The sequence below is a fragment of the Canis lupus genome, chromosome 1 (genome assembly GCF_003254725.2).
Source record: "Canis lupus dingo isolate Sandy chromosome 1, ASM325472v2, whole genome shotgun sequence".
Taxonomy (NCBI): domain Eukaryota; kingdom Metazoa; phylum Chordata; class Mammalia; order Carnivora; family Canidae; genus Canis; species Canis lupus.
Genome location: NC_064243.1, coordinates 116,095,234 through 116,106,718, shown reverse-complemented (window position 1 = coordinate 116,106,718; position 11,485 = coordinate 116,095,234). Strand labels below are relative to the sequence as shown.

The following is an 11,485-nucleotide window of genomic DNA, read 5'->3' as shown; positions in this document are numbered from 1 at the left end:
TGGTTCTCTTCAGGTACCTGAAGAGAAGTTTCTAACATCCAGTCCCTAGAACACTAGATGGTGAGCATTAAGTGGCAGTAGCAGGTTTCCTTGAACATACTTGAATACAGTAATATGTATTTGAGCCTTTATCCTTACTGCTTTTTTTTGGGGGGGGGGTGTTAAACAGTCCTTAAGTCTAATTCCTTGGTCTTCTGAAAATTCTTCAAATTATAAAATACGCTTTACTTAATTCCTTGCTGTTGAAAATATATAGAAAGGGGATGCCTGGGCGATTCAGTTAGTTAAGCGTCCAACTCTTGATTTCAGTTCGTGATCTCATGGTTGTGGGATTGAGCTCCATGTTGGGCTCTGCATTGGGCATGGAACCTGCTTGTGATTCTCCTTCTCCCTCTGCCCCTCCTCTACACTGCCTGTGCTCGCTTGCTCTCTCTCTCTCAAATACATAGAAAGGATTTTATCTGCAATTGTTTTTCTCTATTTCATGAATAAAGAGACATCAGTGAATAAACTGTATTGAATTCAACACAGCACATAAAAATGGGGTATTTTTCATTAGTTTTGGAACCTACATATTGTCAAAAAGAAAAATTACAGAAAGATGTATGATCATTTTGGGTTACTTAAAAACCCATGATAATATGCACTATCTGTGTGTACATTTACTTTTTAAAAAATATTTTATTTATTCATTATAGACAGAGAGAGAGAGAGACAGAAACATAGGCAGAGGGAGAAGCAGGCTCCCTGCAGGAAGCCCTATGCAGAACTTGATCTCAGGACCCCAGGATCACACCCTGAGCCAAAGGCAGAAGCTCAACCACTGAGCCACCCAGGCATCCCATGTATGAGTTTTATAGATACTATGTGCACTTATTGCCTCTATAGACACAGGGAGGACTGAAGGGTAAAGAGAAAACTTTGCCTATTTCTGAAATGACTTACTTCTATAATTTTTATTTTTATTTTATTTTATTTTATTTTTTACTTCTATAATTTTTAAAAAAGATTTTGAGAGAGAAAGAGAGCGAGTGAGCAAGCGAGCCAGGGGAAGAATAGAGGGAGAGGGACAGACTCCACACCGAGCATGCAGAGCCTGATGGTGTGTGCGCGTGCTTAATCCCACGACCCTAAGATCATCACCTGGCCAAAGAGTGGGACACTTAACCAACTGAGCCACCTAAGTGCTTCTTTGATAAAATTTTAATGAAAGACAATTAGATGTCTAATTAGTAGGCAGCAGTTACACAGGTGCTACTGTTTTTCTGAATTATTTTATTTAGTCAAAATTTTAAAGCATAAAACAAGAAAATTTGGAAAAGTTAAGAGAAAGAAACAATTCAGGCACAAAACCAAAAAAGTAGATCTCATACAGCAAAAAAGAATTATTTAAAACAGGGGTGAGCAAACTACAGCCTGCAGGCCAAATGTGGCCTGTTGATTGTGTAAATTCAGAACTTCTCAGTTTTGGCACTCATGACATTTTGGACCAGATAGATGTGTTGTGAGCACTGTACTATGCATTGTAAGGTGTTCAAAGTATCCCTGGCCTTTGCCTACAGATGTCAGCAGCCGTCCCCCTCAAAGTGACCACCAAAAATGTTTCTGGACAGTGCCCAATGTCAAGTTAGGAGTAGGAAAGGCAAAATTACCCCTGGTTGAGAACCATTGATTTATGTATGTTTTCACACTACAAAGGCAGAGTAGACTTTATGGCCACAAAGCCTAAAATATTTACTATCTGGTCTTTCACAGAAAAAGTCTGTTGATTTCTTTTGCCTTTAAAAAAGGCAAAAAAAAATACATGCCAGACTAAGAAAAACAACTGCAAAGTATATGACAAAACAAAGTTTCTACAAACTGCTTCAAAAACTACTTCAATTTAAAAAAGAGAATACATAAAAACAAGCAATTCACAAAAACAAAATTCAAATAACTCTTAGGCATGATATATAGTCCACTTCATTGGCAGTTAAGAAAATGCAAATTAAAGGCACTTTTTTCTTCACTCAATTTAACAAGATTCAGTCCTCGTTGAAGTTGTTGGGAATGGACATACATTCCTATATCAATGTCAAACTTCAGAAAATAATGAGGTATTAACTATTGCATTTAAAATATACCATGCTGTAAGGCAAGGGATCCAACTGGTGGGAATCTATCCACTCAGCAGAAATATAAACACCAACATGAAACAATACGTATGTAGTAAAACTGTTTTCCAATTATTTGTAAAATAACAAATCTGAACTTTCACTAGTGGAAGACTGGGCTGCATATATTATGTCTTTATCATGAATGAGTCTAAAGCTAAAAAGCTATACCTGCAGGTTCTGACTGGAAGGAAGTCCAGTCATGGTCTGCTACCAAGTGAGAAAAGAAGACTGCACTTCAATACATAAGCACAATTCTGTTCCAGCTATGCTATACACACACACTACACCACCAAAACAAACTTCCTAGATATGGCCGTGCTTCTTGAGTATGGCAAAAAGCGTGGGAGGCTGTTGGTATTGGCAATTCAGAGAGTAAGCATAGGTTTTTTTTGTCGTTTTTTTTTTTTAAATTTCACTTACTTATAATCTCTACATCCATCATAGGGCTTGAATTCATGACCACAAGATTAAGAGTTACATGCCTTTTGGGGTGACTGAGGGGCTCAGGTGATTAAGCATCTTGGGTGGCTCAGTGGTTGAGCATCTACCTTTGGTTCAGGTCATGATCCTGGGGCCCTGGGATTAAGCACCGAGTTGTGCACACTGCTCAGCAGGGAGTCTGTTTCTCCCTCTTCCTCTGACTCTCCCCGCTGCTCATGCTGTCACTCACTTTCTCAAAAGAATTTTTAAAAAAAGATTTTATTTATTCATGAATACACAGAGAAAGGCAGAGACATAGGCAGAGGGAGAAGCTGGCTCCTGTGGGGAGATGAATGTGGGACTTGATCCCGGGACCCCGGGATTACGACCTGAACCAAAGGTAGATGCTCAACCACTGAGCCACCCAGGTGTCCCTCCACTTAAAAAAGAGTTGCATGCCCTTCAGACTGAGTCAGTCCAGCACCCTGATAGATTTTTTAAAAATCTTTACGATATACCTGTTTTTTTATACGTTATAGAAAATTAGAATACAACTTTGAAGTCTTGAAAAGAGAAATGTGTATACATAGGCAAAAACTAAAAGAGAATCATCTCTTAACATTTTTTATAACTGAAAAAATGTTAGGAATTATAATGAAACCAGCATCATGTCATGCCTAGTTTTGCCTACCTTTATTAATTCTTCAATTTCTTCTTAGGGCAGAACTTGTCCTTTTTTTTTTTTTTAATTTTGTTTATTCAATAGAGACACAGAGATAGAGAGGGAGAGAGAGGCAGAGACACAGGCAGAGGGAGAAGCAGGCTCCACGCAGGGAGCCTGACGGGGGACTCGATCTAGGGTCTCCAGGATCACACCCTGGGCTGAAGGAGGTGCCAAACCACTGAGCCACCTGTGCTGCCCATAACTTGTCCTCTTAAAACAGTATGTATAACTTTCAAGAACAGACTTATGAAATAATTATGCCAGTGCAGATAAAATTTAGCAATGATTTCCCTCCTTTAACAAATGCTTAGGTAGGGGTGCCTGCCTGGCTCAGTCAGTAGAGCATGCAACTCTTGGTCTCGGGGTCTTGAGTTCAAGCCCTACGTTTTTAAGCTTACTTAAAAAAAATTTAAATGCTTGAATTTTTATTATAAATTGTCCCACAATAGGCTGACATTATCCACGATTGATTTAATTTACTCAGGTTTATATTAAACTTATCTGAAGTATGTATTATTTCCTAAAGTGTGAGGCTAAAGTGGAATCCACTGATGGTAATTATTCTAATGTGTGGGTAACCCAGGAGGTAGGATTAAGTGGATAACTGCAGTGACTTCATAGCAGTTGAACATACATGCTATAATAGTTTCTCATTTATTGCTTTCCGTGGGAAATAGTTATTTTAGGGTCTAGTTTTCAATGTGTAAATACTACCTTTATACGTTACATTACAAAACAATTGGGACAGGTCGTGAACTATTTTTTTCTGGACTAAACTGCCCCCCCTCCATTTCCTCCAATAGGCTGCTAAATTTGACTTGCTATTTTATTTTTTTTATTTTTTTAAAGATTTTATTTATTTATTCATGAGAGACACAGAGAGAGAGAGGCAGAGACACAGGCAGAGGGAGAAGCAGGCTCCATGCAGGAAGCCCGACGTGGGACTCAATCCCAGGTCTCTTGATCAGGCCTTGGGCTGAAGGCGGCGCTAAACCGCTGAGTCACCCAGGCTGCCCTTGACTTGCTATTTTAATTGGAATATTCATATACCATAAATATAGTAGATTGTTTTTATAGCTGATTTGATTTGGATGTTGTCCTTTTCCAAATTTCTTCAAAGAGTTATGCTTCCCTCATAGTTGTGACTGTATCTTGGAGACTAGAAGATTTTATCTGTTAGATATGCTGATACTAGAGGAATCATGGTATACCTCTTTAATCAGTTTTTTATTGGTTCTTACTTTATTCAGGAAAAATACTCTTTCAGGATTTCAGACATGTTTTAAAAAAGCTGAATATCAATACATTCTATACAATGTTAGAAGTAAAAAAGAAAACATTTCCTGTGTCTTATTAATCAAAATAGAATATGTGTATACACTTGTCTAAAAATATTTAATGCTTTTCCCGCAATTTCAGATATACTATAAAAAGTTGAATATAAACATTTTCTCATCTTACTAAATATTAAGGTGAATAAATATGTAAAAATATTTTTTTTCCAGGACTCAAGTCTATCATAAAAAATTGAGTATAAACTTACAACACATGCATGAAGTTTCTTATTTTACTAAAAACCCAGAGACAGGACAGCTCTGCATTATTTCATTAGCCCAAAAATGTCAGGAGTGCAGGTAATTCCCATCTATCTGCTGTGCCAATCTTAGCCTCTCACCACATCTGACAGCAACATGGGCCACAATTCCAGGTATTGCACAGACATATAGTCATGCATCCTGTAATGTAAGAGGACTATTTCCTATTTTGTTAGGAAAGAAAACTTAAAGCATACGTGCAGACTTTTGCTCAGGTCTTCTATGGCTAGGAATGCAAAGCAGATGCAAAGCAAACTAGGAGAGCAAGACCTAGACTTTAGATGGGCAACAGGCAGTGCTCCTGGTAGAGGGAGCATGGATAGGCAACCAACAGTGTCTGCCACAATACTGCCTTATTTCTTTAAAATTTCCTTTTTATAGTTACATTTTCTCTCATTAACGATGCTTGAGGATTTTTTCCCCCCATCCCAATATGTTTTCAAGGTTTTTGTTTTGTTTTGTTTGGCTTTGCTCTCTTAATTTGTTAGCTTTTCTACACACTAGAGTCGAATGCTTCTTCATTCACTCTTTCATTCCTCTTACTTCAACAAGTGTTTTCAGGGAACCCATTAAAACCGGCAGTTCACCAAGTACAGTGAACTGGCAATGAATCATGGCCATTAATTGTCCACATTTTCTACATATATTAAAAGAAGTCAATTTTCCTAGGAATAGCTTTGTCGCAGCCTACAAATTTCAACATATAGTTGTCTCTTTGTCATTCTTTCTGAATTATAACTTGCCTTATTTCCTTTCCCCTAGTGAGGCAAGAGGGCAAGATGAATGAAAGATTCAGTTTTTAATTTTTCTCCAGAAGGAATTACCTGATATTCAATAAAAAGATGATGTAAAATGTTCCTATAGTCACTACACATATAAGGCTTTTCTCTGATTTCTATCCACAAATATGAAAATAAAAGCAGCTCTTGTTTAATACACTTTAAATATGAGCCACAGTATGTAATATGTAATTATTTAATCTTAAAAATACTAACAAGATGGGGCTAATATTGCTAATTTATAAGTGAGAAAGTTTAGACCCAGTTAAGTAATTTGCCCTATAAGGCAAGTAAAGACTGAATATTGGTTAAATCCTTTCTTACTCTGCTTCAGTTCCATTTTAGAGGATGAGCTTGCAAATACTTAAGATTTGAGCGGGACAGAAGAATCTGCTGCATTTTTAACATTCCTGTAGCCTTCCTCAAGTATGAATTATGAAATGAATAACTTGTTAGCTAAAGCAAATTGGTCTCCTATATTTATAACATTTACATATTATGAACCCTCTGATTTCCCACAGGGCAAATGACCCTGATGTTGAGAAACATTTGTACAACTGTCTGACACATTAACTGCCTTCCAAAGCCTCCCCACTTTCCTTACATTCAGGGAGTTTTCTCACTTTTATGCCAATTGAATCTGATGTTTAATAAATTTTGGAACATAAATAAAACCCTCTCAATCCCTAACATTTATAAAGTATCTCAGCAGTAACACCTATCAGATAAATTCCAGCCCTCAAATAAAGTCCATAGTGTGAACTCCGATATTGTTATCTTCAAAGGTTTTCCCACATTCCTTAAAAATCAGAGGTTTTTGTGTTTTACTAGTATGACATTGCAGAGGTCAGTAACATTTTGAGCCTTCCCACATGACTTCATTCACTCCGCTTTCCTGTATGAATTCTCTGATGTTTACTAAGATGTGAGCCACGAATAAAGGCCTTCCCACATTGCTTACATTTGTAAGGTTTCTCACCAGTATGAATTTTCAGGTGTCGATTAAGTTCTGAGCCACGACCAAAGGCTTTCCCGCATTCCTTACACTTATAGGGCTTTTCACCACTATGACTCCTTTCATGATGAATAAGTTCTGACTTTCGAATAAAAGCCTTCCCACATTCCTTACATTTATGGGGTCTCTCACCAGTGTGAACTTTTTGATGTCGAATAAGTTCTGTGCTACAAGTAAAGGCCATTCTACATTCCCTACATTTATAGGGTTTCTCACCAGCGTGAGCTCTCTGATGGCGAGTAAGTTCTGAGCCACGACGAAAGGCCTTCCCACATTCTTTACATTTATATGGTTTCTCACCAGTATGAACACTCTGATGTCGAATAAGATGTGAATCAGAGATGAAAGCTTTCCCACATTCCTTACATTTATGAGGTTTCTCACCAGTATGAATTCTTTGATGTAGACTTAGTTGTGAGGCACAACTATATACTTTCCCACATTCCTTACATTCATAACGTCTTTCACCAGTATGAATTATCTGATGAAGACTAAGTTGAGTGTCATAACGAAAAGCTTTCCCACATTCATTACATTTATGGGGTTTCTCACCAGTATGAATTCTCTGATGTCGAAGAAGGTGTGAGGGACGGGTAAAGGCTTTCCCACATTCCTTACATTCATAGTATTTCTCATCAGTATGAATTCTCTGATGTAAATTAAGTTGTGAGGTAGATGGAAAAGCCTTCCCACACTCCTTACATTTATAGGGTTTCTCACCTATGTGGATCTTTTGATGTTTACTAAGTTGTGTACTAGAATGAAAGCCTTTCCCACATTCCTTACATTTATGAGGTTTCTCACCAGTATTAATGCTCTGAGGTTTAGTAATTTCAGAGCCATGGATAAAGGCACATTTCTTATTTTCTTTACTTTTTTTGCTTTCATGAACTCTCCGATGTTTAATCAAGTTTGACCTACTATTAAAGACTTTCCCACACTCTCCACATTTAGGGTCTTTTTCCTTATTATGACTTTTTTCATACTGAATATGGTGTGATTGGCACCTGAAAGTTTCCTTACATCCCTTGCATTCATAGGTTTTCCCTCTACTATGAATTGTCTGAGGTACACTTTGAACTGTGCACTGAATGGCAGCAGACCTTTCTTCAGAGGCTATGACAGCCTGTCTGAAATGTCCCTCCTGTTGTCTCTCCAAGTGGCATTTGATTTCTCTGTTATCTCTGACCCTAGTGCACTCAAGGTCAGAACTTGTAAGTCTTTTTATCTTCATGTGCAATGATTTAATTTCATTACTGTGCTCCTTGGAAAATAAATTCTTGGTTTCTCTTCTGGACTCCCAATCTGTAAGATAACAAGAAAGAAAATGGGAAGTATTTTTATGTGGCAGGAGATAGGAAAGTTCTAAGGTAGAAATGGCAAACTAAAAATATTAGTGAATAATTTAAACAGCTCCTAAACACAGCACTTTCTGAAATTTGAAAAAAAGCCTAGGATGTGGAGCGTGGGGGGTGAGAATAAAGAAAATGAGGGGAGCTTGTGAAGAAGTAGTTCTTCACCTCTGTGAAATTCGGAATTAGCTGAGGAACGTTACAAATATGATGTCCAGGAACCATGCAGACAAACTAAATGAAAATCGTTCTTTTTTTTTAAAAATATTTTATTTATTTATTCATGAGAGACACACATAGAGAGGCAGAGACATAGGCAGAGGGAGAAGCAGATTCCCCGCAGGGAGCCTGATGGGGGACTCGATCCCAGGACCCCAAATCAGGACCTGAGCCAAAGGCAGACGCTGAAATACTGAGCCACCCAGGCACCCACTAAATGAGAATCTAAAGGAGTAGGACATTCTAACAGCAAGTCCTCTCATCTCTACCTTCAAAATATATCCAGATTTTGACTACTTCTACCAGTATCTCTACTACCTTGTCCAAAGCCATCTCTCACCAAGTTAACACACTTTCTTAACAGGGCTCCTTACTTTCATTCTTGCCCTCTTAATATCCCACACCTAAGACAGAAGCCAGAGCGTTCTTGTTAAGTAAGCTAGATTAGGCTTTTCTTCTGCCTCAGTTTCCACTGGATTTCCATCTGGTACAGAGTAAAAGTCAAAGTCCTTATAGGCCTACAAAACCCTCCCTAAACCTGCCTTACACTACCTCTTTCTGACCTCATAGCAGATCTCCCTTTAAGTGATTCTGCTCTAGCTCTTGACCAACTGGATGTTCTTCAAACCTGTGAAGCTCACTACTCCTTCAGAATCTCTGCCTGTAAAGAACTTCCATATTAATATGGCTTGTTCAAGTACTTCATTCTGACTTCTACTCAAACATGAGACCTCTCTTTACAAAACAGGGGCCTCATTACTCTACTTACTGCATTTTTTTGCAGTGCATTTATCATCACATATCATCTATTTCCCCAACATTATTATGAGAACTTTCAAATATACAGAAAAATTAAAAGAACTGAGACAGTGAACTCCCATATTCCCATACCTAGATTCTATTAATAAACATTTGGCTCTTGCCTCATCATGTATCTTTCTCTCTCTACATCCATCCATCCATCTTGCAGACATCAGTATACTTTACCTCTAAACTCTAAGATATTATACTTTAACTTGTTTACTTCTGTATTGCCTATCTGTCCTTCAGTGTATCTGCAGAGTAAATACTATTTCATGAATTGGCATTTTTATTAATCTTTCTCAGGGATTCACAGGCAACTCAAAGTGTGGGACTCCCTGTTTAAACACAGTTCATCCCATCTGTACTTATAATAAAATACAAAATTCCTCACTAGACCTGCAAAACTCTGCATTATTTGAACCCTGCTTCTCTAGTCATCTTCATTTTAAGATGCTCTCACCTTCACTCACTCTGTACCTACTCTACTGGCTTCCAATGGACTATCATGGCAATTACGTTCTCATCTTAGACTCTATTAGGAAATGCTTTGTCTGCCATGAGTGCTCTGCTCCAGAATCCCTGCATGGCCAGTTTCTTTCATTGTAAATATCTTAATTTTCTGTCAAGTACCCTGTTTTTTTCCTTCGTAATCTTTTTTCTTAATTCTGCAATTACACATTTATTAATTTATCTATTGATATTTCTCCTAAAGTAGCCCTAGAACTACCATAATACTTATTTCACTCACCATGATATAACCAATCCCTAGCACATAGTTCAATTAATGTTAACTAAACTAATTGCTAGATTAAGGATATTCCAGTGCAAATAAAGGTAGACATGCTAAAGATAATGACATTACAACAGTGAGAATCAGAGTAATCACTTCATGTTTTTAATTATTTAATAGGTGAGGGAACTGTCTTCCTACCTCTGCTCCTTCACAGCTTCACTGCCCTCTCCACAGCACTTCCCATGCACATGGCAGTAATGCATAAACAAGCCAGCATCATTAGAATATATTTGTACATGTGCTTATACTAGTCTCCTAGAAGATTGTTACCTTTACACAACAATGGAATTGTTTTATGTAATTCTAAAAAAATTCTAATGGAAACTGAGGAAACTATGGCAACCATTTATGAGAAGTTATATGATGTGAGAAAGAGCAAAGATCCAGGCTGCTTGGGTGTGAATCCTAGTTCCATGACTTGCTAGTTGTATGACATTGGACAGTTACTTAACTACTCAGGAGGCTGGGCAGCCCTGGTGGCACAGCGGTTTGGCGCCACCTGCGGCCTGGGGTGTGGTCCTGGAGACCCAGGATCCAGTCCCGCATCGGGCTCCCTGCATGGAGCCTGCTTCTCCCTCTGCCTGTGTCTCTTCCTCTCTCTCTCTGTCTCTATGAATAAATAAATAAAATCTTAAAAAAAAAAAAAAAAGAAATCAAGGAGGTTGAGACATAAGGAGATACTTCGTGTAAGTTGTCACAGCTTGTGCAGGCACCCTGCTGCTTAGGATAGTCTCTTTGTTCTTGCTAAAGTCCAGAGTAGTTGGACCAGCCAAAAGCAAGTTGCAGAAAAGATAAACAGTTGGAAAATCTAGAGAGATGAATAAACTTAGAACAACTGGTAAGAAGATTCTTCTGTGATTAATGTATGATCTATATCTGCAATCCAATGATAATGCCACTTATACTGGGGATGCTACAAGGTTATACTTCAGAGAGGGGCACTAAAAGCAAGAACTATATAATGACTGGTAAAATGATTTTGGCCTTTCATGCTGTATGGGAAGTTTGGCCCTTTATGCTGTATGGGAAGTTCCAGACATCAGATGTCAGAAAATACTGTAATTTTAAATATTTTGGAAAAACAATCTTGTGGAAAAGGAAAACTGTAAAAAGCATGGATTTGAATCATAAATTTGGACCTTAAAAGAATGCTCAAATCAAAAAGTAACATCCATCAAGGATGCTCCCATTGCTCCTATCCTGCACAATCACTGCTCACTGTTATAAAATCATTCCTCTAAATTGATCTTCAGTCTCTCCGCTTTCCCTACTCCATGATCTCATTCTAGTGCAAGGCCAAATCATCTGGACTTCCCAAACAGGCTCCTACCAAGTTTCACCATTTTTACTCATGAATCCTCTGATTCAGTCTCTACGGCACAGCTGGAGAGAGGTCTTAGAAATCAAATTCAATCACGTTCCTATCTTGTTTAAAACCTTCAATGGCTGCCAAGTGTCCTCAGGAAAAAAAAAAATCCAACCTCCTAGGCTTACTGCAAAGGCCCTGCATGAAGTGGACCTCCATTCAGATTTTCCAGGACATCCACCCAAGACTCTCTCCTTAAGGCCTTCACTGAATAGATTCTTCTACCTTGGTACAGCAGTCCCACCATACTGCCCAGATCCTC

General features: G+C 38.1%; 1 protein-coding gene across 13 annotated transcripts in view; it reads right to left on the bottom strand.

The window, feature by feature from the left end:
- Positions 1-1,255: 1,255 nt before the first annotated feature.
- Positions 1,256-11,485, bottom strand: part of ZNF568 (zinc finger protein 568) — an 80,911-nt gene continuing 70,681 nt past the window's right edge. For all 13 annotated transcript variants that reach the window (XM_049109951.1, XM_049109972.1, XM_049109973.1 and 10 more), the window contains one exon: positions 1,256-7,994. In XM_049109951.1, coding sequence (XP_048965908.1) covers positions 6,553-7,994 — 1,442 coding nt within the window. In that variant the 3' untranslated portion in view covers positions 1,256-6,552. The remainder of the gene's footprint in view (positions 7,995-11,485) is intronic.